The 25421-nt window shown below is 37.0% G+C and overlaps 3 protein-coding genes across 4 annotated transcripts; 2 read left to right on the forward strand and 1 right to left on the reverse strand.

Annotated features, from left to right (window-relative positions):
• Positions 1-1701: 1701 nt before the first annotated feature.
• On the forward strand, positions 1702-2766 carry saa (serum amyloid A). 2 transcript variants are annotated; one of them, XM_043243469.1, is made up of 4 exons: positions 1702-1835; positions 2019-2116; positions 2192-2330; positions 2443-2766. In XM_043243469.1, the coding sequence occupies exons 2-4, from the start codon at positions 2029-2031 to the stop codon at positions 2585-2587; spliced, it is 372 nt and encodes a 123-aa protein (XP_043099404.1). In that variant the 5' UTR covers positions 1702-1835; positions 2019-2028; the 3' UTR covers positions 2588-2766. The 2 variants fall into 2 exon arrangements, with proteins under 2 accessions (XP_043099404.1, XP_043099403.1); XM_043243468.1 differs by lacking the exon at positions 1702-1835 and having other exon boundaries at positions 1996-2116.
• Positions 2767-5728: 2962 nt separating this feature from the next.
• rplp2l (ribosomal protein, large P2, like) lies at positions 5729-8360 on the reverse strand. Its single transcript, XM_043243379.1, has 5 exons — positions 8235-8360; positions 7626-7749; positions 7491-7539; positions 6394-6489; positions 5729-5846 (listed from the first exon to the last, which is right to left on the reverse strand). The coding sequence occupies exons 2-5, from the start codon at positions 7746-7748 to the stop codon at positions 5770-5772; spliced, it is 345 nt and encodes a 114-aa protein (XP_043099314.1). The 5' UTR covers position 7749; positions 8235-8360; the 3' UTR covers positions 5729-5769.
• Positions 8361-12245: 3885 nt separating this feature from the next.
• Positions 12246-20934, forward strand: slc25a22b (solute carrier family 25 member 22b). The gene is made up of 10 exons (XM_043245356.1): positions 12246-13413; positions 13894-14019; positions 14192-14247; positions 14360-14450; positions 15798-15855; positions 17175-17235; positions 17927-18086; positions 18179-18333; positions 19535-19610; positions 19681-20934. Exons 1-10 carry the CDS (start codon positions 13394-13396, stop codon positions 19835-19837), a joined length of 960 nt encoding a protein of 319 aa, XP_043101291.1. The 5' UTR covers positions 12246-13393; the 3' UTR covers positions 19838-20934.
• Positions 20935-25421: the final 4487 nt, after the last annotated feature.

Here is a 25421-nt window from a genome sequence, read left to right on the forward strand (position 1 = left end):
TAACAGACAGTGGTAAAGGGTTAATATTTCAGCCCGAATCAGGTGCCTAGTATCTTTAAATCATCAAATCATCACAACAAAAGGGGAATTACGAGATGGAAATAAAAACAGCCCACTTCTCGTTTCCTAAGAAGCAGGTGTTATATAACCTTATTTACAGTATTTACACTTCCCCTTCTATTAACTGTCATTTATATGAACGACGAGAATAATGCGCGACCCTTGCATGTAACAAAACGGTAAAGCGGTAGGGAAGTGCCACTTATTAAATATTTATATTGCGATATCACGGCGGAACAAAGCCGACACAAATTTGACCTTGGCAGCTGTGAGAACAACCACAGATTCAACGAACACCTGCCGTAGCTCGTGTGTGGGGGGAAAACGGCTTTAATGCGTCGGTTCATTGTGTGCCGCCATTTTTAACGTGACTTGAACTGGTACGTCATTTGTTGAATCACGTAGTGACCAAGAAGTCCGCGAATATGAAGTGCAAGATTATACATGACTGGATAATGACCGTGTAATCTATTTAGATTATATATAATCTAAATAGGACAGCAAGATAAGTCGTGTGAACCTGCACAGCAGGTATAATGCATGTCATCAGCTTTATATAATGTGTGTGTATGTGTGTGTTTTCTCTATAGGCTATAGTAAGGCTATAGTAGCAGGCAATGGGAGATAAAACTAATAAACTATAAAGTACTGAGTCCTATTACTCACTTTATGAATACACAACCATTCATTTTTATTTATTAAAGATGCATTATAATGATCAAAAGCGACAGTAAAGACAGTATTACAAAGCTTGCTATTTCAAATACGTACTGGTCTTTTTAATTTTGTATTAAAAAACCAAAAAAAAATTAAATAAAAAATATATATATATATATATATATACACACACACAAATAAATAAATATATATGTACAATTATACAAATAATTGTCATTATCATTGATTTATTGTCTGATAATCATTTCAGGTCGTAACCTAAATTGATGCAACGATGCAAAAAAATTTGATTAATTTCTGCCGTTGCCTTTTAACACTCTTTCCAAATGTTTGGATACAATACACTTGAACATAAACCAAATATGTTTTTTTTTCCATTTAACTGAAATCACCGGTTCAAAACAGCATCAAAATATTAGCCTACTATTTCAAAAAGCAACTCACGCATTACATCTGAATTAAGTGTCAATTCATTTTGTTCCAGTGACTGTCAACTAATGCAACAACGGCAGCGATCACGGTTTTAAGCCCATTTACAGTTAACCCCATATTCCTTACTGTAACCTGACTGAAGTACGCTTCTCAATTATAGGCATCTTCACAAACAAGTCATGCTTCTCCAGGCCTTAGACGCTTTATAAAATGACACGAAGGTTCGTTTTTTATAAGTGCAAAAATGATCTTTATTTCATTTTTATATTTTCTGCTTTCATTTGTAGTTAAAGTTTCAGAAATGTAGTTGAAATTTTATATTTTTAGTTTCTTGATGTAGCACTTAAAGTTAAACTAGTTGAAATAAAACCCATGTCATTTTTTTTTACATATTTTATTTCAGTCCATGTTAACTTTATTTCGATGCCACGAAAGCGCTTCTTTCATGGTTTCACTTTGGCTTTGCGCGATGTTATAAAAATATGAGCGTATTTCACAAATGCTGGCTTTCCCAGAAGCGGTTGTGCAACGCAGGAATATCTGCTTCAGAAGTTAGATTTTTCCACAAACAAAGCGCCTCGGTTGGGAAAATCCAAGTCCAGCCCCGTCCGAGCCTCATAAATGTGTCTGTCCGCGTGAAGACCCGATGTGGGTGAACCTGAGAGGTAAGAGACCGACCGAACCCATCTCTTTCTTAACGCAAACATGTAAAGTTCTGCTAGGTCTGTCTATAGCTGCACTCTCATCTCTCTATGCACAGAGATCATTCTTTACCTATGGAGATTTTAAACTTGTGCTGGCGTGGTTAATACTACCAGCGGCTCACCGTCATGTGTTCATATGTTCAGCTCTGCAATCATGAAGCTCATCCTCGCTGTGCTGGTGTCGTCTTTGGCGGTCGAGACCCGGGCTCAGTGGTACCGCTTCCCAGGAGAAGCCGTAGGAGGTCACTAGTCTTTCCTTTCCTCTCTTTTTTGCTCTTAAGTCTCGCTCTCCGTTGAGTTTTAACCGTGTTTTGTAGGTGCAAAGGACATGTGGCGCGCTTACCGGGATATGAGGGAGGCCAACTGGAGACACTCAGACAAGTATTTCCATGCACGTGGGAACTATGATGCTGCAAGAAGGGGCCCCGGAGGGAGATGGGCAGCCGAAGTGATCAGGTACGTCGGATTTGATTTTATTTCATTTATACTCGCACTTCAATGCGACGCCGGCTCAAGCCATTTTCGTCGTTATAATCTCGCGTCTCTGAATCTGTTCTGATACGTGCAGTAATGGAAGAGAGGCTCTGCAAGGATTTGGTGATTCGGGCCGGGGTAGGAAGGATTCTGAAGCCGACCAGGCGGCCAATCGCTGGGGGCGTAACGGCGGCGACCCCAACCGCTACAGACCCAAAGGCCTTCCCAACAAGTACTGAAAAGAAGATGGCTGAAATCATTTCACTGTAATACTGCTTGATTCAATTTTGCTTTAAGAAACACATTTCACTTTTTTACTACGTCTTGACAATCATCTTTAATTAAGTAGGCAATCGACTTTCAGCATCATCCAGTGCATGTAACACACTCTGAATAAAGAAAACTACTTCACTTTTCATCACGTCTCCTCCAGCTGGTCATTTAAGCGCACCGTCTTTGCCTACCAACATCTTTGAGTCCATTATGTTTATTATCCGAGTAAACAGTTTAAACCGTCCATGTATGTTTTCGGTGGCCTCACTTATTTTGGTTTATGATGGAGCGCCACCGGCTGGTCGCTCAAGTATGCTGATTCACAATAAAATAAAATAAAATAAAATAAAATAAAATAAAATAAAATAAAATAAAATAAAATAAAATAGCAGTAGGCCAAATGCTAAAAGGTAATATATTCCAAGGTTTTAACAAGAAGTTAAATGTTTCATATTTTACAATATTATTTTATTGTTTTATATATTTTATTTTATTTTCGGCTTGCAATGTCCTATGTTGTTAAATGCTTTTGTGTCCGACGTAAGAGTCTTAAATTAAAAAATTATTTCCAAGTGAAAGCGAATTTCCATCCCTCATTCGTGGGGATGTGCTACAAAATATAATCCTTTTCAATATACAGCAATTTATCTCTCTTTCTCTCTCTCTCGCTCTCTCTCTCTCTCTCTCTCTCTATATATATATATATATATATATATATATATATATATATATATATCAAATAATAATAAAATATCCAACATATATGTTCTTTGCCTCATCACAGCCTCACACACTTATTATTAATACACAATAATTTTTTTTATCTTTATTTTTTTGCACATTTGGACAAGAGACCAGTTGGTGGTGCTCCAACATAAACAATGAGTGTCGGACTAAAAACACAACTGCATATGAACTCCTTTGCTTTATTCATACACTAGAGCCTGCTGCATAGACCGCATTAAAGATTTCTTTTTGGATGTCATAAATGAAGATATCATTTCAAATAGTGTCAACATATATAAAAGAAAGAGTGAAATGGCTTTGAATGTAAAACTATATGGTTCCAGCCATTTTCTACAGCACTGATGATCTTCTCTACAGCTGCTGGCCTCCTAGTCAGCACAGAGCCGAATATACAAAAATATAACTATGAACGAATGGTAATATTAATAAAAGCTCTTTATAAGGCTCGGGACTGGGCTGGACATGGATTTTTATGACCACATTGTTTTATCAGATAATAAATAAATGAATAGCTACAAATTCAGACCCTTGCAACCTCACAGGTTTAGTTTTCGGTAACACAAACAGGATTTTTTCCCCTATGCCAAACAAGCACTGAAATAAAAAGGCCAGAAGCTAACTTCACTAATGCGAATCATTATGTAACTGAATAATGTGTTTGGTACACGACTTTATTCGAAGTGATTTTAAGTTTGCACATCACGCAACGCCGTTGTTGACTGATTCGCTGCGTTAATTACCAGATGATAAAAAACTGATGTGAGGCCTGAGTCATCTGAGGACACACACACAATGTGTATATAATGCTACACTTTCACTTTGAAACTTTGTTCATTTTAGTATTTTTTTCTTTTACTTTTAAGTATTTACTAAAATAAGTTGAACGCATATGAAGCATTTATGAAGTCTATTATTATAAAACTTTATTGTATTTTAAAAGAAGTCATTAGTGAGTTGTTAAAACCTCAGAAAATGTTACCAATTTAAATAAAATTAGCCATTGTAGGATTTACTAATTATATACTGTGCATGCTTTTGGTTTTAATCATATATTGTAGGAAAGAAAGAAATCGGTATAAAAAAAAAATCATGATTTTAGCAAAAAACTAAACTGAAAATATAAATTGCACATCATTTTTTTTTAACTTGCTAACATTTTGATGTTTTTTTAGAATTCAATGCAAAAAAAAACAAGCAAACAAAAAAGTTAAACTTCATAAATGCTACTTTTTTTTATAGGTGCACACACACACACACACACAGGCAATTCCCATCTTGCAGCATCCTTAATGCTTATCAGTAACGTTCATTATAATAAGATTTCATGTGTTAAAATGTGTGTAGTATGCATGACACATCCTACTACGGATGGCACTAGAAACATCAAAGATTCATTCCAAGGGAAGCGTGAATATGTATGTGTAAACCTGAAGTCACTTCAGAAAAAAAAAAGTGTATATGCCAAACGCATGAATAAAATTAGCACTAATAGTTTCAGACCTTGAGACTGCTTTTTTTGCACCCTTCTTAATTAGAAAGTAAATAATCATGGCTTTCTCCAAAACATTCGACTTCCCAGAAGCAGTTGTGCAACAGTGAAATCAACCCAAAGAAGCAAAATATATACGGCACGTCACAACTGGGAAACTCCCGTCCAGGCTCATGGAAAACTCTGAACACAGAGAGCTGAGATACTGTAAGGAGGCTGCGGTTTCAGTTTAACTCTAAATCCCATTAAATCTATTGTAATGAGGAATATTTAAAACGAGAGTTCACCCAAACATTAATATTTGGGAAATTCCAGACACATTCAGGCCATCCAAGTTTGTTTAGTCCGAACAGATTTGCGCAACAGTGGATGCACAGCGGTGAATGGGTGCCGTCAGAATGACGGTAAAACACAGTAATCCACACATCAGCCCATTAATTCAAGCATTATAAAGCAGCAAGGTTGTAAGAACAAATCCATCATAAAAAGCTTTTTGACTTTAGACTGTAGCTTCCGGCCAAAATAAATCTCCATGGTCCACAATAATGTGAAAAAGCCCATCCGCTGTGCTTTCACCCACGTATTTCTTCAGCGCCGCTTTTAATTGTAAACGGTGCTTTGTGCATATTTCACATCTGAATGAGACATTTTTACTGTAAAAAAGATTGTAGAACTGCTTTTTGCAAACAGCTTTTGGTCACCAATCTTCAAAATGCGTGTGATTTTAGGCTTTCAAAAAACACTGTGGGATCTGTATAGCAGTGAAAATTTAACCCCAAATGCCTAAATTATCCTGGATTTACCCCAATAACTAGTCGTTACGAACAGCGTGCATCATTAAAACCTTCTGAAATGACCAAAGAAGCAAAAATGATTTTGTAATAAATTTTATTTTGGTCCCGGGGAGACAGATTAGTCGAAGAGTCCGAATCCCATGTCATCTTCGGATTCCTCAGACTCCTCTTTCTTCTCTTCTTTCTTCTCCTCCGCTGTAGGAAAAGGAATAGACATTAAGTTTAAAAGACCTACAAGGAAACCAACCACCAATCTACATTTACTCCATTAATGAGTAGTTCATGCTAGTTTCATTGACGCACGTCTACTGAACAAAAAGGAAGATATTTAAGTTGTTTAGTCACGATTGACTTCCACACTATGACCTTTTTCCAAAATAAATCTTCCTTTGGAAGATTTCCAACTACTTGAGGGTTAGTAAAATGTCTTAAATTTTTGGGTCACCATTCCTTCAAGTCGCTGGGACCGATTGGTAGCAATAGCCAAAAGTGTGTTCAAATACAGTCAAAAATTGCTAGAACAAAGTAAAGATCAATGCAAGTGTCCTACTGCAAACACGTCAAAGCTTAACTTTAATAGCAAGTAATCTGCATTGCTAAGAACTTACTGACACTCAATTGTTTTTGCAGAAGTCTCAATTTGGCAAAAGTTGACCTTTAGGACTGGTTTTGTGTCCCATGGTCAAATACAAGCTAGCGTTTTATCTCCCAGCTCCGTCGGAGAGAGCCAGGAGCCACTGACCTGCAGGGGCGGCAGCAGATCCCCCGGCGGACGGGGCCGCGGCGCTGGAAGCAGCTACAGCACCTCCGGACGGCACGCTGGCCAGCTTACTGAACCCTGTCACACACAAACACAGACTCAGACATGATCACCCAAATCACGCGTGCATGTTGAGATGCTAGAAACCATGCTCATTTCTTGGCACGCCATCTAGAATTAACGAAACGCGGAAATCACATGACCGGAGTGAGCCGAGGTGGTACATAAAGATTGTTCAACTACATTTAACAAGAATCATCACACTTCACGATCTCGCTCAAGTCGTTTCAAACTAATTTACACCTAATTTTTCACAGCGCACCCAAAAATCACACATTCAAATAAAAATAAGCAGACTTGCTTTAATGCATGATTTAAGACTGCATACCTGTTAGATTAAAAAACCTTTGATTTTTCTCCCTCCTCCTAAACGTGATTTTCTATCTCCCTCTAGTGTTCTGTAGTTATATATATATATATATATATATATATATATATATATATATATATATATATATATATATATATATATATATATATATATCCTAGGTGTTAGAAGGGTTCAGTCGGTCATTGGTGTGTGAGCTAGTCGCGGGATGAAGGAGTTTGCTCTACACTTTTGATACTTGACAAGACGTAGTGCGTTTCTGTGTCCAAAAGTATTCCTTATAAGTTCACAATTTCCTTTTACATAAGTGCATATCTTTTGGCACGGATACAACACATCATCTTTTGTTTCATTGGCTAGAGGGGTAAAACTCTCAAAACGCCTATATAAATCATTGTATTCTGGAATAAACTTGAGTAAGGAAAAGAATTTGTCTAGAGATATTCTACGAGAATAGCGGGACCTTCAACTATGTTATTTAACAACATTTCAGTTTACATTAAAAATGGGCAAAAACGGTTTCCACGCCAGTTCGTTCCCACTGTGGTTCGCGCCTTCCCCCCGACGTTTTCCAGAATCGCGTCAAAAGCAGCAAGAAGCCTACACCCTCAAGTCAAAGCCACCCCTCGCCTCTGTACATTTACATCACATTCACCAGACCCAGTTTACCCGTTCAAAAGGACCAGCTCACCTTGGGCAATCACTTCCTCCAGATTCTTCCCGCTGAGCTCGGACACAACCTGGAAACACAGAAAAAGTTAAAGCACAAGCGACACCTAGCCTCACACACACACACACACGCCCTGGGTGTCCGCGCACGGGTTACCTTGCTCATCCGGGTATCATCGGCCTCGATGCCGACGCTGTCCAGGATCTTCTTGATGTCATCGGCGCTGGGGCTGTTTTTGCTCGCGAGGGAAGCGAGCAGGTACGCAGCTACGTAACGCATCCTTTAACAAAAACCCATGCATTAGCACGCAGCATTAACGGTTTATAGAAATATTTACAACTTCACGCCCACGTAATATTAGCAAACGGCAGCGTTTTATTTAAAATAACCTTAATTTCACTATTTATTCTGCTCAGGCTTTTTGAAATGAAGAAAACGTACGGACGTCTAACCTCACTAGTCGTTTAACCTCACTAATTGAGCTCTTTCCCGATTAATATTCTATACAAAGCGCTAAAGGGGACTTTGGTGTTGTTTAGCGCGCCTAGGCTACAACAATGGCTCAACTTTGTCATCTTTTACTAGTAATTGCCACATGGCCGAGCGCACTACTGTTAGCGTACCGCGCTTCAAGTCGTCAATCTGAGCTTCTTTTACCACATCGGTCTCGCAAAGGCAAGCATCGAGGGCCTTTATCGTTTCGGACACGTTCGCCGTTTGCCCTTTTAAGCGTGCTCGTTAAACTAGCGTTTTTAATTCACTCACTTTGCGGAGAGAGGGAGTCTCGCGTGTTCGCTAGCGGGCTCGTGCAGGCAGAAAGGAAGCGGAAAGGCGGCGAAAACCGGAAAAACGACGCGGCCGATGACGTCGCGCGCGAGGAGCCAATCGAAAGGCCGGAATGCGCGTCAATCACGAGGGCGGGGGCGGGGCTTCTTCGCTCCCTCCTGAATGGGAGATTTATTTAGCGCAGATTTATGCACAACACTCTCTAAAATACCACATGAGCTGTTTAAAACGTTTACGGAAAAAAAATAATAATAAAATAAATAATTAAAAAAACACATGCACAGTCCACAGTCGATCATTTTAAGGTAGTGGACCTAGTATGTTATTATTGGGGTTTTTTTCCACAAAAACGAAATTGCCCATTATTTAATAAATTCCAAAATTATTTAGATATTGCAGCATTTTATACCTTCGATAGCATCAAATGTGCCGCTAGTCTAACAATAAAACATGCCAGCAGAGGTCATTGTTTATCACAAGCATATCATCCAAATATATAATTGGGATATAGCTCAAATGCAACACTCTCATATATCAGATTTATTTAATGCTGATTTACACTCAAGCCATGCAGTTCTGAAATGCGCTAATACATATTTGGAGGGCGTTGTTGCTAAACATCCTATGCAAAATCACACCCGCAGACAGACAACAGAGTCAGAAAATAACCTTTTTATGTTAAAACGCAAAAATTGCACCCTGGAAATTCAGGAGGAGTTTACTTTTATAAGAACATTAACTTCTAATTGTTTGAAAACACAAGCGTAGCCTAAATAGTGCTCAAGATAGCATGAAATAGCAAACAAACCGGAAGGCAAGCTAGCCCGTGTCTTTGTTATAATATTTCAATTTTTAATCACACAAAGCTCTTTAAGAAGTTGCATGATATTATTCCGCCCTTTTTGGAGTCTGACAGTATAAATTACACCCACCTTCACCGCAAAAGAGCAACATCTCCTTTTTTTCTAAGAATAAAGCAAGCAGTTTTATAAGAAAAACACAAGGTTGTGTAAATAATGACAGAATTGTCATTTTCTGGGTGAACTATCCAAATGTGTCAGCGATAAAATCGACAATGAAAAATTGGTGAGAATCTCATCAGAGCACATCAGACTGTCTGATATGTGGGAGGTGGTGGTTCACTCAAAAATGAAAAATCAATCATCGTTTATTTGCCTTCATGTACTTCAAACCTAGATGAATTTCTTTCTTTGAAATGCAAAAGGTGTTGTTTGACAAGATGCCTTGACTGCTGTTGTTTATTGTCATATACAAGTACTACAAAATACAATGTTAATCTTACTGGAATGCTTTTCCACAAACTATAGAAGAAACAGAATACTGTATGCAGTATTGTAAATTTACAGAAACATACTGATATATATATATATATATATATATATATATATATATATATATATATATATATATATATATATATATATATATATATATATATATATACTGTATATATATTTCAGCAGGTTCGTTCGAAAATGCTGATTCATGCAGGAACAAGCAATCACATGTCCTTATGAATAATTAAGTAAAATTCAAAAAGGCTGATTCAGTTCAAAAAGTATGAGGGAGTCATTGAATTGTGTACTCAGCTGATTTGTTCAAACAAACTGAATCATTCAAAACCGAAACAAGTGACTGTTACGAGTGAGTCACCGAATCATTCACTTAACTGATTTATTCAAAAACCACTGGTTCACTCAGGAATCACTGTCACTGAATCATTCACTCAGCTGATTCATCGAAACAAACAAAACGCTGTATTACCCAGTATACACTTATGATTTTATTAAACTTGAATTCACAGTGATGATAAGGGAGAGTGAAGTTAATTCTGAGAAAATTTAAGTTAATTCTTACATGGTTTGCTTGCAGATATTGTGTTCAGATATGGCCACCTCTATACTGAATCAGGCTGCGGAGGCAAAAAAGTAATTGAAATGCTTTAATGCACTTGATTCTTTAGGGGGGAACCTTGCGAAAAGAAAGAAGCATTGAAGGCTAATGTCTGTGGGACTCTTTCCTGCTCTCATCTTCTCATCTTCCCTCCCAGGTCTTTTCTCTCTCTGTCCTCTTTGAACACCCTTATATTTACTTTCTCTCTCCCCTGCCTTGTACACTAGCAGCCTCTGTTCCTGTAAGTCTTATCAATGGCCGGTTTTGGGTTTCTGAACATAATCTCTCAATGGGACGCATTGTGGAGGCCGCCTGTGGATCCAGGATAAATGCGAGCCTGCTAGCTTTGCCAGAGTTTTATTTGTCACATCATTCAACAGGCTTGTTTTAGCTGTAGTGCACAGAATTATAAAAAAAAAACCCCAAAACCTCAGACTTTACTCAGAAGAAAAATCAGAGTTGCTTGTTCGTAGCTCAGGAGACTTAATGAAGCTCTCAGTTGGGTTTCAGGTAAGTATTGATCTCAGATCTTTTGGAGGAGATACAATGAGTTCATTTTGAGAGATTTCACAATTAATTGCAGGCTTTATTTGGCATTTTGGATCGCTAGTTGATTTAAAGAGCTTGTTCTACGCAAATTTCCGAGCTAGTTTTAAGAAACGTTTTTTAATAGTGCCTCTAAAAAGCTTACTTTTTGGGAAGTTTTTCAATTGTACTTTTCAAAGAGCCATTTTAATAGAACTGCCACAAATCCTGACTCGTCAGTCATGACTTATAAATGAAACGCTGCGCTGGGGCTTCAGCCACAAAACACTTTATCAGCCACCGGTGTTGCCATGTTTTTGTTAGCTTGTAAACTGGAGACATTTTTAGGTTATTGAGAGGAAATTGAAAACTGATGCACGGAACGTCCTGCGTTTCGTGAGCAGCGAGTTCTTTCTGCTTTTGCATATTTTAAATGGCGATTTCCCATTTGTGAGCACTGAAAGTAAAAAACGCACGCTCATTAGAGAGAGAACTGAAAGGTGTATTTGGCACTCTGTCACAGACAGTAGAACATCGTGTCAATCTCTCTGACCTTGGCTTTGGTTTCCAAAAAAATGCTTAAATTAAATGCATTGCTTAATTTAAGTTTCTTATTCGGATATAAATATATGCTAAATGCATATGCATTAAACATAAAAAATGTATGCAATGTACGGACGATACTGTAAGTTGTCGAATATCTCATATCATAGCTTAAAAATGTATGCAATTTACTCTTCCTCTGAAAAAGTAAGTAAGTTTGTTTCTTTATTGGCAGAGATATGGAGAAATGTAGCATTACGTCACTTGCTTAAAGTTTTTTTTACTTCATATAATATCAAACATTATTCCAAAATCCATAACAATGCTTCCTGAAGTTAAAAAAAAATCTGACTGGGAAACTCACCAACAGGTTTATGACAGTTTTTTGCTTCTGAACATAGAAATTTTATCATGGACTCTTATTTTGTCCAAAAGCAATAGATTGAGTTTGAAAACGCATTAATGATGGAATTGTTTCTTACAAACTCAGTTTTTTCCTTCACGAGATGTCAATTGATGTACTGAAGCGTTGTGGATTACTTGTAGATGATTGTGAAGTTTTTATCAGCTCTCGTTCCGACGGCACCCATTCACCGCAAGAGGATCCATTGGTGAATAAGCAATGAAACAATAACTCATCAACAGTTTCAGCAATTCTTTTATCGTTTATTTAAGGTTTATGTTATTTGATGGTAGCAAATAATGAAACAACGCAACCAGGGTTTGAACCGTAATTTAGATATTCAGGCAATTGGGGGAAAAAAAACATATTTAACAATCAGTTTGAAAAAAAAAAATAGAACCTATTAAACCTCTTTTTATAGGAGTTGAATAAGAAACCAAGTTTGAGTTTCGAGGTGTATTTTTCACTCTGCTTGTGGAAAGTACCAATAATTCATATGGATTTTAGATTCATAACTCAAGTTACATAACATCCCTCCCTCCCTCTCTGTCTCTCGCTCAGTTTTATTATTCATAAAAAGCACAAAGATTAAGGTTGGGTATCATTCGAATGAGCGGAATTAAGAAGGATGAACAAAAGCAAGAGTGTCGCGTGTCATTTTCCCATCACGCAGACAAAAATCTGCTTTTATCAAGCTTTCACACGCCACACCGCCTCTAGAGAGAGCCTCTGATTGCAGAGCGGAGAGCCGAGCGGATCCTGCCATTGTCTCTGGTATCATTTTGATTCGTACTGTGCAGCGTTTTCACTAATGCACACCAGCGCAGGCCCGGAGCGAACGTGAGCGGCTTTGATGGCGTCTCTGCTGCTGTCACCGTCCGTCTTTGATCCTGCATGCTGCCGTCTGAAGCGTCGATTCCCCGGATTCGCTGCACATGGTTTTGAAGTCCAGAAAACATTGCGATGTTTGTAGCGTAGTCAGCAGTTGCCATGGTTACAGAAACTGACTCCGTATCCTTGAGCAGAGTTTCCGAGCAGCACTGCAGAAATAGCATTTTCTCGGTGTCGTTCTGTACAAATATTTGTGCGAACTTGCCTACACCGTAAAATCTAATTAGATAGGCTTGCTTAAAAAACATGCAAACCCGTTGCCTTTTTCTGAAATATTTGACATTTCGGTGTTTAAGATGACTTTGGGAAATGACTGAATGCATCTAGAGTGAAAAGTCTAATAGCCAAAGCTTAGAAATGGCTCTTTTTCTTAACTAATTGGCACAAAACATGCTCTAATCTACTTCAGATTAATGTTACTGGTTACTTTGTGCCTACTTGAATATTTTAAGTAAGTGTCACTCAAAGCAGTAAGTCGTTTTATTCACCTTCAAATTAGCTGTAACTTGATCAAGTCTCGTAAATGTAACAACTAAGTAGAGATAACTAATTATATCCAAGTAAGGTAAACCATTGGATTTTACAGTAACTAATTTTTTATCAGTTTAAGCAAATTTGCATGGGCGTGTAAGATACGTTTTTACATTGAATTAAGTTTGGTTTGATGGAGACTTTTTTATGACTTTTCTAGATATTGTGAGAAATAGTCTGCAAACCAACCTGATCGTGTCCATCTTCTCTCTGGCCGTGTCGGACACCCTCGGTGACTACAGTCCGGAGCAGTAACAGAAACTCAAAATATGCGACAATATAACACCACATTATCTGCTCTGTCTCACTGATATTCTTGGCTCGGTTTTAAATGGCTGACAAGCAGATAAGGTGAGTTTTCTTTGATGCAACTGATGTCTACTAGTTTGTACATGCATCATTTTATTTATTTGTATTTTTTTTTTTTTGAAGAATGTTTATTTGTTCATCTCTCAATCATTTGCATTGTAGTCCATTACATGTTTTACCCCATAATAAATACTACAGAGCTTTGCATTTACTATCTTACTATTACATATTTTTTGGAAATACAGAGTGGATTTACATTACTGTACTTACTCACCAAATGCCAGTTTGAGCCTCTGAATAAAATTGAGGTGTTTTTTCATCCGCATTCTTAGGTATGTGAACCATAAATGCCCAAATCTGACACTAATACAAACATTTTTAAAAATAATCGATGTATTATTTTCTATGGGGTTAAACCAGTCCTTTTAGATGCAATTAGTTTATTTAGGTAACTTACACAAATGTCTTATTGGATGGCACGGTTTCTTTTGTACGCTAGATTAATCTTTAATGTTGTTTCAGTCTGCCAGCTAAACTCATCAATGGAGGCATTGCCGGGTTAATTGGTGTCACTTGCGTGTTTCCGATTGATCTGGCAAAAACTCGCCTCCAAAAGCAGCAAAACGGATCTCGCATCTACGCCGGCATGTATGTTTCCTTTTCTTTTAAACCGAATGAGCCAATTAACACCTGCGCTTGTGTTCATGCATGCACGATTTATTACTGTAAAGCGCTTTGGGTGTATAGCGATGCACAAAAGCGCTATATAAATGCTTCATTCATTCATGTGTGCGCGGACGGCCGTGGGTTTCATTCACAGGTCTGATTGTCTGATAAAAACCATCCGATCTGAAGGATTCTTTGGGATGTACAGAGGTGATGTACTGTTTCGCAATCTGCTTAGATCCTTCAGAATAGTTCATGCATGGAAAAACTCCATTATCTATCTCCCTTTCTTAATGTCCCTCCTTCACACTTTCATTTCTAGGAGCTGCGGTTAATCTGACTCTGGTAACTCCAGAAAAGGCCATCAAGCTGGCTGCCAATGATTTCTTCAGACACCAGCTCTCCAAGGATGGGTGAGAATAAAAACACTTAAAAATAAAAACTATGTATGTATATGTAATTGGCTGAGCAAGGCTGCATTTATTTGAAACAAAATACTATAAAACCTACATCTTGTGAAATATTTGTACAATTTAAAATAATGCTCTATTTGAAGATATAAAATTTGATTTATTATTTTGATAGAACGCTGATTTTACACGAATATTCAGAAATCATTCTAGATATAATTAATACTGTATACACACACACACACACACACACACACATATATATATATATATATATATATATATATATATATATGTAAATGTAAAAACAATAACTAACATTTAAGACAAATATATCTCATATTTGTATTTTTAGTATTTGCCAACTACCCATATACATACGTGTAATTATAATTAATAATATTATTATATTTTTTGTTTATACTATATGACATATTAAATGATTTGTATTATATTATATCATTTTTTAAAAATATTATTACATTACATTATACTCATTTCAAACGCTAGTTCAAATCTGAGAAGAATTCTTTCGACATAATTGAATTTAAAATGAGTTATAGCTTATTTAAAGGACTTCTTAGCTACATTTAATGAACAACAAAGAATAAAAAAATGTGTCAATAGAAAATATACATGGTTTGGCCGACAGAAATTGTAATTACAAAGTAAACACAACTTGCAACAACCTAATAATTACAGAATTACCCTTTCGTCCAACCGTCCAAAGTTCAACCTCTCAGAATAAACCTTTATTATATAGTTTCGTATTCATTAAAATGAATGCATTTGCTAATTTGGGGTGAATGTGCTCAGCAGAGGGATGTAATGGAGGTCTCATAACTTATTTAACAGTTGCACTGATTTAGAAAGAGCAATGCTCATTTTTTAATTTATTCTTTTTTGCTCTGGGCATAATTTAGGTTGGATGAAGTCTCAGATCCTCATTCTTATTTTTTGAGGGAACGAATCCACAGAGCCGCTGGATGTGCTCACAGACATTTGAAAACAGAGCCGATCTGATAAAAGCCGCCCATAAGCTTCTGCATTATGGATAGATATTGCGGTATAACTCGGTACACCTTGAATACCTGGAGCTGTGGTGAGCATCTCCGTGGTGACTAATAGCTGGATGGCTAAATTATTGATTAATAGAGTCCAGTAGACTGCAATGAACCGATGAATTATTGAAATAAATGTGTGAGTGTGTGTTTGGCAGTGCGATGTCATCACGCGGTGAGGGTCAGACCCCAAAGCTACTTGTTTACAGAAGAAACTGGCTTATCGTCGTCTAAAAATAATGCTCTCTTCCTCTCTTTTTATCTTTGTGTTTTTCCGACTCTCTCCCAGGCAGAAGTTGACGTTGGTTGGAGAAATGTTAGCTGGCTGCGGCGCTGGTACCTGCCAGGTCAGTGTCTCTTCTGCACGCGCGAAACGGCTTCTTTTCCTGAAAGGAATGAGTTTCTTAAAGTGATGTTCTGGATTAAGCACGGCTCAGAAGGAGCGTAGTGCACCCAAAATGCAAATCTGGCAAAACAATCAGATGTTGGGCAAAGTGTTCAAACGTGTGTTTTAAAATTTCCTTTATTAACTTGATTCAAAGCTGAAGTTACACGAACATTTAGAAAGCATTCTATATAAGTAATATCCTATCTATCTATCTATCTATCTATCTATCTATCTATCTATCTATCTATCTATCTATCTATCTATCTATCCATCTATCATCTATCTATCTATCTATCTATCCATCCATCCATCCATCCATCCATCTATCCATCCATCTATCTATCTATCTATCCTATCTATCTATCTATCTATCTATCTATCTATCTATCTATCTATCTATCTATCTATCTATCTATCTATCTATCTATCTACCCATCTACCTATCTATCTATCTATCTATCTATCTATCTATCTATCTATCTATCTATCTATCTATCTATCTATCTATCTACCTACCTACCTACCTATCCATCCATCCATCCATCCATCCATCCATCCATCATCCATCTATTTATCTATCTATCTATCTATCTATCTATCTATCTATCTATCTATCTATCTATCTATCTATCTATCTATCTATCTATCTATCTATCTATCTATCTATCTATCTATCTATCTATCTATCTATCTACCTAACCAAAGCTGCAATTATTTGATCAAAGATGCAGTAAAAAAGTAATGTTTTTAAATACTATTACAATTTTAAATAAACGTATTCTATTTGAATTTATTGTAAAATGTAATTCATTCCTGTGATGCAAAGCAGAATTTTCAGCATCATTACTCCAATCTTCAGCGTCCCACTAATCCCGCAGATATATGCTGACAATATGCTCATTTACTGCTCAAGAATTATTCGTTTTTGTTATCCGCGTTGTACTGACTAATATGTTTGCAGAAACCATGACACTTTATTTTTTGATGAAAAGAAAGAGCAAAACTTTTTTTTCATGTGAAATGTAAGTTAAAAGTTAACTAACAGTTTCCTCGCCGAAGGAAAAATAATATATCTATTTTTATTAGTAAGTAATTAACGTTAATTGTCCTAATTAACGTTGCACTGTAGAGTTTTTGTCACTAAAACAAATTCCTTGTATGTGCAAACATACCTGGCAATAAAGTGATTCTGATTCTGATTCACATATCTGCTTTTAACCTGAAATGTCTTGATTGGTCATAGTAACTTGTGTGTTTTCTGTGTTTGTGTCTTGGAAGGTGATTGTAACCACTCCTATGGAGATGCTAAAGATCCAGCTGCAGGATGCCGGCAGAATAGGTGAAACATACTTTCTCATCTTTGCTGATAGTGTCTTTTTGACGCTGGTGCATAGTGCATGGCGTTATTTATGCATACTGTTCTACAGTGTGCAAGATGTATATTGTGGATGCAATATACGAAATGCATGGATTTTATGTTCCATGCACAACAGAGCACATTGAATGTAATGTTGCATCCCACGATGCAATGCACCCATCTCGACCTTGACCACAACACGAACCATGGATGATAACAGTCTCTGCTTGCTGAATTAAACATGCAATGTAGCCATTTGACAACAGCGTGGCAGAGAACATGAAATGTTGCACATACTGCATAATATATATTGCATGCCGAGTCAACAATCTGATTCAAAAAGTAGCATGTTTCAAGTCATTTATTTGCTAAAATAACTGATATATTAATGCAATTTAAAAAAAAAAGTTATACTTTTAAAATGTAAGTTACTCCTGTGATGCAAAGCTGAATTGTCAGCATTATTAGTCTTCATCGTTAAGTGGTCCTACTATGCTGATTTCTAATAATTGTAAATGTAGATTTTTTTGGTGAATGGAAAGTTCAATTTAATGCATTCTTATCTAAATAAAAGGCATTAACGTCTAATCAACAATTAAACATTTTGAACTCTAGCGTATACAAAACAGTATTAGTAAAATGCTATTTTGACCGCATCTGCTGTCTCTGACAGAGGCCCAGAGGAAGCTCATTGGCCAGAATGCTGGCGGAGGCGGGGCCAAAGTGAATGTCGTTCAGCTGAAGTCTCCCACAGGCCTCCAACTCTCCAGAGATCTGCTGAAGGACAAAGGCATCGCTGGTCTCTATAAGGGGCTGGGGGCCACTCTATTACGGTAGTCCAACAGAGTCACACATCTGTCCGTAATGTGCTTTCTCTCCATCCTTCATCTCACACTGGTGCGTTCTCCCTCTTTGTCTCCCTCAGGGATGTGCCCTTTTCCATCATCTACTTCCCACTGTTCGCTAACCTGAATAGCCTGGGCAGGAGGAACTCTGACGGTTCGGCTCCGTTTTACATCTCCTTCCTCGCCGGCTGTTTTGCGGGCTGCGCCGCAGCTGTTGCGGTCAACCCTGTGGACGGTGAGATGGCCTGTGATGACGCGTGAACAGGTGCATTTGCTTTTAAATTGATCGAGGCTAGTTAGCTATGTCCTGCAGCATCTTAACTGAAAAGACAGCTCGCGAGTGACTGATTTGGGACACTCTACATGCATAATAGCTCCATTCATTATAGAGATGATGCTCCTGACATGAAACGCACAGGAGATCTGAGTTGATTTCAGTCGAGTGCGGTGTTAGCTCTCTAAGCCACACGGCAAGCATGAAAACACACAAAAATATTAGGTGAAATTATTTTTTACTTGATTAAACTATTTTGCTATATAAATGTATATTTTACTATATAGTACTTTTACTATTTATAATAGTATAATTATGATTTTATAATCTCTCTCTCTCTCTCTGTATATATATATATGATGTGTGTATATATACATACGCAATACATATACTATATATAGATAGATACAATGCATATATATTATGAAAAATATTTATATTATTTCATGTTTACTCTCTCTCTATATATATATATATATATATATATATATATATATATATATATATATATATATATACATATATACACACACACACACACACACACACACACACACACACACACACACACACACACACATACACACACATATACATACATACACACACACACACACACACACACACACACACACACACACACACATACACACATACATACACACACACACACATACACACATACATACACACATACATATACATATATACACATATACATATATATATACATGCATATATATATACACACATACATATATATACATACATATATATACTGCATATATATACAGAGAGAGAGAGAGAGATTTATACTGTATAAAATTATACATGTTCATATAAAATTGAGGTTCATCAACCATGCTACACTATTTAATTAAACATTACTTCATGTCATATTGATTCAGTTTGCTCCTGTATCACAACCAAACATTTCATAAGTAGTTAGTTACATCTGAATATGTTTTTCCTACAAGAATCAGTGTTAAAAACAAGTTTCGTGTGTAATGGTGTGTGACACATACTCTTTTATACACAGCAGCGGCCCATGCGTCTCAACCTTGGTATTAAAACGAGTATTTTCCTTTTTCCCCTAAAAGAAGAATAAAATCAAAAGCATGATATAATCTGATTCATCTGTGTGTGTGTGTCTGCGCTGCAGTGGTAAAGACCAGGCTTCAGTCTTTAGCTCGTGGATGTCAGGAAGACACGTACAGCGGAGTGAAAGACTGCGTCAGGTAAAATGATCCCTGCGTACTCATTCATCGAAGTATTTTTACGACACTGTTTCTTATTTTTGTTGATCAGCAAGATTCTCCGTCACGAGGGTCCCTCTGCGTTCCTGAAGGGCTCTTACTGCCGCGCGCTGGTCATCGCGCCGCTGTTCGGCATCGCTCAGGTGCTTTACTTCCTGGGAGTCGGGGAAGTTGTTCTCAGCCTCCTGTCTCCTGGACAAAAACGCTGAATCTGTACAGCTGATGAAGGAGCTGATCTCGGGACAGTGGCTTGTGTTTGGACTGCAGGGGGTTCAGATCAAGCCTATCAGCACGAGATGACAGTAGCTCCGTTTCAAAACCTAGGGCTCCTTGCGTCAGGAGATCCTGGCAGGTTTGAGTCGTGGGCAGGCCATGCTTTGTTCTGAGCTATAGCTAAAATCAACAGATAATTAATGCTAAATTACGCAGATTTAGATCATTATAACCGTTTAGTTAAAATTTGATCATGCATTAAAAAATATAACTATTATAACTGTATTTTTTTTGAGCAAGGATGCATTGGATTGATGAAGACATAACTGTTATATATGACTATAACAAATAACTGTTTTCGGACAAAGAATCAAATAAATCCTGAAGGAATAAATAACCTTTTAAAATATATTAACATATAGAACAGTTATATGTTTTGATTTGATTAAATAAACGTTTTTTGATTAAATAAATGCATTATAAAAACATTATAAACCTCACCCGTCTTTGAAAATAGATTTGTATCTTAAGCTACTTTAAATATTTCGGTATTGCAAATTATTGAAAGACATATTCAGAATGAGCCGTTTATGAAAATAATTAAACAATGTTCAGATGTTCTGCCAAATGAGCGAGAATGATTCTTTGTGAGATCTGTGATCAGAAAGTGTTTTACTTTTAAGCTTTTAAGCGGCTGGTTCCTCAGTGCAGCATTTCACTGAATCGACTTTACCTTGCTCTTATCGAAACTGAAAGGGAGGCTGTCTTTGAACTTGTGTCTGTCCGTTAAAACATAATCCTTCGTGATTTATGCAAGTTCTTCAAAACACGTTTTTAAAAGAATCTATATGTTACGGACCGAATTAATTGCAGAACTTGGTTCTTAGGGTTAGAGATTTTCAGCAAACCCTGAGCAGAATATTACCCCAGTGCAAAAAATCAATTTCTAGCTCAGTATTTTTGTTTTCCAGTCCAAATTTTTAAGATTTCTTATATCAAGGAATATTCACTTGAGAAGCAAAATGACATGTATCAAAATTTGTGCTGTTGTATGATTAATTGCATGAAAAAGTTTTCTTTTGCATGATATAAGTGTGTGTACATACAGTATATATATATATATACATTTATGTGTGTGTGTGTGTGTATATATATATATATATATATATATATATACATATACATATATACATATATACATATATATATATATATATATATACACACACACACATATATATATATATATATATATATATATATATATATACACACACACAAATGTACATACTTAGAAAAATATGTTACGTTTATAAATATTTATATGTAATATCAGTTATATTAATATAAATATATACTTTGAAATACATGGAAATATATTTTTTAAATATATACTTTATGTGTGTGTGTTTTATATACATAAATATAGACAGTTGTTACATGTGTGTAGTGTTTGATGTTGTGCCCTTATTTGGTCCTTCCTGTTCCTGTCTTAGTTGTTGCAATTATTAGTTCATTAGTCCCAACTTGTGTTTGCTCACTTGTTTCTGTTCTCTCCCAATTATGTCTTTGTGCTTAAATACCCTGTATTTTTTGTTGGTCCTCAATGCACTATGTGTGTTAATGCTGCGTTCCAGGATTAAAAGAAGAAAAATCATTTTCTTATATCCCTGGTCGAGATGATTTGCCACAATCGTGACGCGTTACAATAGCATACGCACGTATTAACAGTGCGAGGAATGTCACTACATTTCTGCCTTACAAGCACTCGCGCGACGAGCGAACAGAAGGAATTGTGGGTAGACACGCTGATATCCACTCAAGCAAATCAAGGTGGCAGGAGAAACGCATTGATTGCTGGCTACGTGATTGTATCTGTAGGGGCTTTAGATCACATTTAGTATTCGGACCGCGGAGCTCTCTTCATGGCAGGCTTTTAATAACTTTCACATGGTACTGTCCAAAGAGACGCTTTGAACCGGTTGCTATTTTCATCTGTGCACTGTAGTGGGCATCTCTCTATTTCATTCTAATCTCTGCCATCTCCCCTCTGCTCTAATCATACCTCTCCGGCCTCATCTCCCCCGTGGCCGCTGTTATTGATTTTTGTATGTTTTGTGCGCTGGGAATATATTTTGTCTCATAGCATAAGACAGAAGTGGCGGCGGCGCAAACTTATTCTGGGAGATCCGTTTCATCTTGATATCACAGTCCTGAAATGGCCGAGCTGGAGGCACTGATTGCGAATTCGCAGGAAGAACACAAAGTAGAGGAGCATACATGTGACGCGTGGACGGCTCTAATAACTGCGCTCGCGTCTTTGCCTGTGCCTTGGGGAATATCTGTCTGCCGTCTACATTTTCCTCTGATTTCTGCTCATAATGATGCCAGATCTTTTTTATGTGAAGTCACTTTGGAACCGGGATGCAATAGAGGAGGTGGGAACAATGGGGATGAAAAGGGGCTTCGTTTATTTAAATTTTTTTAAATAGAACTTCTCATCTACCCTTGCGTTGCGAAATTTCACCTGTGAAATCACGTTGTTCCATTAGGAATTCATGCATGCAAAACCTAGTCATTCCAATAGGAATCCATGCATATGAAATCCAGTCATCCCAACAGGAATCCGTACCAACAGGAACCCATGCATGCAGAAACTGGTCGGTCCAATCAGAATCCAAGCAGGTGAAATTCAGTCACATCTATTGGAATCAGTGCATGCAAAATCCAGCCGTTCCAATAGGAATCCTAGTTTGTGAAATCCGGACGTTCCAATATAAAGCGTTTAAAAAAGAATACATGCGTGTGGAATCCAGTCATACCGATAGAAATCCATCTGTTCCAATACGTGAAATAGAAATCCATGCATGCAAAATCCAGTCATTCCGATGAGAATACATGCATAAAAAAATCCACCGCTCCAAAAGGAATCCATGCATGTGAAATCCAGACGTTCCAATAAAAATCCAAGCATGCAAAATCCAGTCTTTATAATAAGAATCCATATCCTATATATATATATATATATATATATATATATATATATATATATATATATATATAATATAACATATAATTGGCTGCTAACCAGTGGGGCTGCTAGGAGTTCTAGACTCTGCCACAGACACCGAAATTTCAAAATGCAACAAAATGTGCAACGTAGGAGATGTTGCAGTATAATTCCACCTGGCAGGCACTAAAACAAATGAAAGAATGCCTGAATTCACCTTAACCAAATAAAGACCAGAATAGCATCAAGATACAAGGACAGCAATCAGCATCATGGTGGTAACAAATACCTACATTTCCTAGAAAATGTAAAATAAATGTCAAAATTTTGACGCACGACACCACATTATAGGATCCTATTAGGTCTAAAACCACACTTCGCTATAGCTTCACTATATTGCATTGCCCTATTAATACAGAGCACCATTCGAACCCGGTAAAAGCAACATTGGGGCAACAATGTGCAGTTGTTTAACTGTACGATGCGCCTCATACGCCGTGTGCGCAAGGTGAACCGAGAGACCAAGGCTATAAAATTATCCAGACTCTTGTGCTTGATTACCCATGAAAACAGCACGAGATGAAAGGCACGCTTGTTGACTCAAGTTCAGAAGCAACCAGCGAGGCAGCTTAATGAATATTTACCTCAAAGAGAGCGAGACAGGAGCTCTGTTCCTAAACCCGGTGAGCCGGCTGTAGGTAACGGGCACCATCCCAGTGTACAGGACGAATACATCACGTTGTTTAATTCATAAAAAGATAAAAAGAAAAGTCAATTAAACGTACATTTATTTAGGCGCTTCGCTAGGTTTTGGCTCGAAGCCAGGGTGGATAAAATGTGATTTATTCTGAGAATTTGTTACGCTCAAGTCTAACAGGTGATGTGGGGATTATGGGTAAATGTCAAGGATGTTGACAAGAATTTTACTTAATGGGGTTTACAAAAGAAATTTGGAGTCGAGTGGGTTGAGAAAGCCTGTGTTGATAAATGCTAAACCGGGCAGAGTGTTTTTATTTATGCATTTGTGTGTGTGTGTGTGTGTGTTTGAGAGAGAGAGAGATACAGACAGACTGATGTAGGAGTGTGATATCAATGAGCCAGCGGCAACGACAAGAAGCCAGCGTATCAGGTCCTATCTCTCACTTAGGTGTCTGGATACTCTAAGTCAAGGTTAAGCCCCCAGCAGCTACACACACACACACACACACACACACACACACACACACACACACACACACACACACAATTAAAGGCCAACTGATGTCCGATGCCCTCAGTCTGTTTTCCCTTTTCAACATTCTTTATGCAAAAACAATACTTAGCGGTCTGAAAGTCAGAAGATCACATAAATCAAGCAACTTTCCGTCCTTGGAAATACGTGACGTATTTATAATAGAATATGATGCACACTTTACTCTTGCTAATCTCTATGAATGTTGCAGTCAAACTTCATGAAATGCACGCGCTTTTACTTGGTTAGGGGGATAAATGCATTATTCACAAGGACACGGAGATACTCAAGGCCTTTCAAGGACGTTCAACATTAGTTAATCTCAGACTCCACATAAATTATTACATTTTAGTTTTTCTGGTGTAGACAGGCTATCTGGAAACAAAATAAACACGTAAAAGTTGGCAAGAAACGACAAAAAAAACCTCATTCAAAATACTAAAGACTATAATATCTTAATTACTCTAAAATAATAATAAAAAACGAAATAAAATACTGATTCAAACCCACGATAAATGTCATGAAATTAATAAAAAAGTATAGAGAAAAAACAATAAAAATGACACACATCTACAAAATTTCTAAAACGTGAATTAAATAAAAAATATACAATAAAAAATAGTTCAAAATATTAATAAAAACCATTTACACAAGCATAAATGTCCTTTTTAAAAACTATATAAACATAAAAACTAATAATAGATAAAATGGCAAAATGATTAAAACTTTAAATGAAATGATGAAAACTAACTCAAAATATAAAAATCACAATACAAATAATAACAATAAAAGTCAAATACATGATAAAATTGTTCAATTTTACAATATTTGCAAACTAAAATTAGGAAAACAAACTAACCAAAAACAGAACAATTACTAAAAAGGATATTCAACATTCTTCTTATTTTTGCACAAGAATCTCAGACTCAAAAATTCGAACATTTTGATTCTTCTGATCTAGACATACTGTCTGAAAGCATGAAAGATGCTGCCTTCACAGGTGGGAGTGCTGTAAGGCACGTCTGAGTCCGGTGTTTGTCTAATATTCTGTCTACTAAGACATTCTGTCTTCACCGGCCGGCTTTTCAAAGCAGCATCTCATCTGTGATCTCCCACAATCCTGTGCATACCATTTGGCAGCTGACACGAAGATGACGCGGCGGTCGAAAGAATGAAATCGATTCAAGCGGTAAAAGAAATGCGCCGATTAGAAAACATTTTAGCTGACTTTTACGTGATTTTAAGAACTCAAATTAACCTCATGACCTTCAAAAAACTATCGTTTAACCTGAACCTCACTCAAATATAAATATATTGTTTCGGTATCAGCTAGATGCCA

This window comes from Puntigrus tetrazona, chromosome 7 (genome assembly GCF_018831695.1).
Source record: "Puntigrus tetrazona isolate hp1 chromosome 7, ASM1883169v1, whole genome shotgun sequence".
In the NCBI taxonomy this organism is placed as follows: Eukaryota; Metazoa; Chordata; class Actinopteri; order Cypriniformes; family Cyprinidae; genus Puntigrus; species Puntigrus tetrazona.

Coding starts and splice junctions, on each gene's coding strand:
- saa (XM_043243468.1), top strand. CDS start 2,011: ATGTTCAGCTCTGCAATCATGAAGCTCATCCTCGCTGTGCTGGTGTCG. Junction 2,117..2,191: donor CCCAGGAGAAGCCGTAGGAG/GTCACTAGTCTT, acceptor CGTGTTTTGTAG/GTGCAAAGGACATGTGGCGC. Junction 2,331..2,442: donor TGGGCAGCCGAAGTGATCAG/GTACGTCGGATT, acceptor TGATACGTGCAG/TAATGGAAGAGAGGCTCTGC.
- rplp2l (XM_043243379.1), bottom strand. CDS start 7,748: ATGCGTTACGTAGCTGCGTACCTGCTCGCTTCCCTCGCGAGCAAAAAC. Junction 7,540..7,625: donor ATGATACCCGGATGAGCAAG/GTAACCCGTGCG, acceptor CTGTGTTTCCAG/GTTGTGTCCGAGCTCAGCGG. Junction 5,847..6,393: donor ATCTGCTGCCGCCCCTGCAG/GTCAGTGGCTCC, acceptor CTTTTCCTACAG/CGGAGGAGAAGAAAGAAGAG.
- slc25a22b (XM_043245356.1), top strand. CDS start 13,394: ATGGCTGACAAGCAGATAAG. Junction 14,020..14,191: donor TCTCGCATCTACGCCGGCAT/GTATGTTTCCTT, acceptor TTTCATTCACAG/GTCTGATTGTCTGATAAAAA. Junction 15,856..17,174: donor GCGGCGCTGGTACCTGCCAG/GTCAGTGTCTCT, acceptor GTGTCTTGGAAG/GTGATTGTAACCACTCCTAT.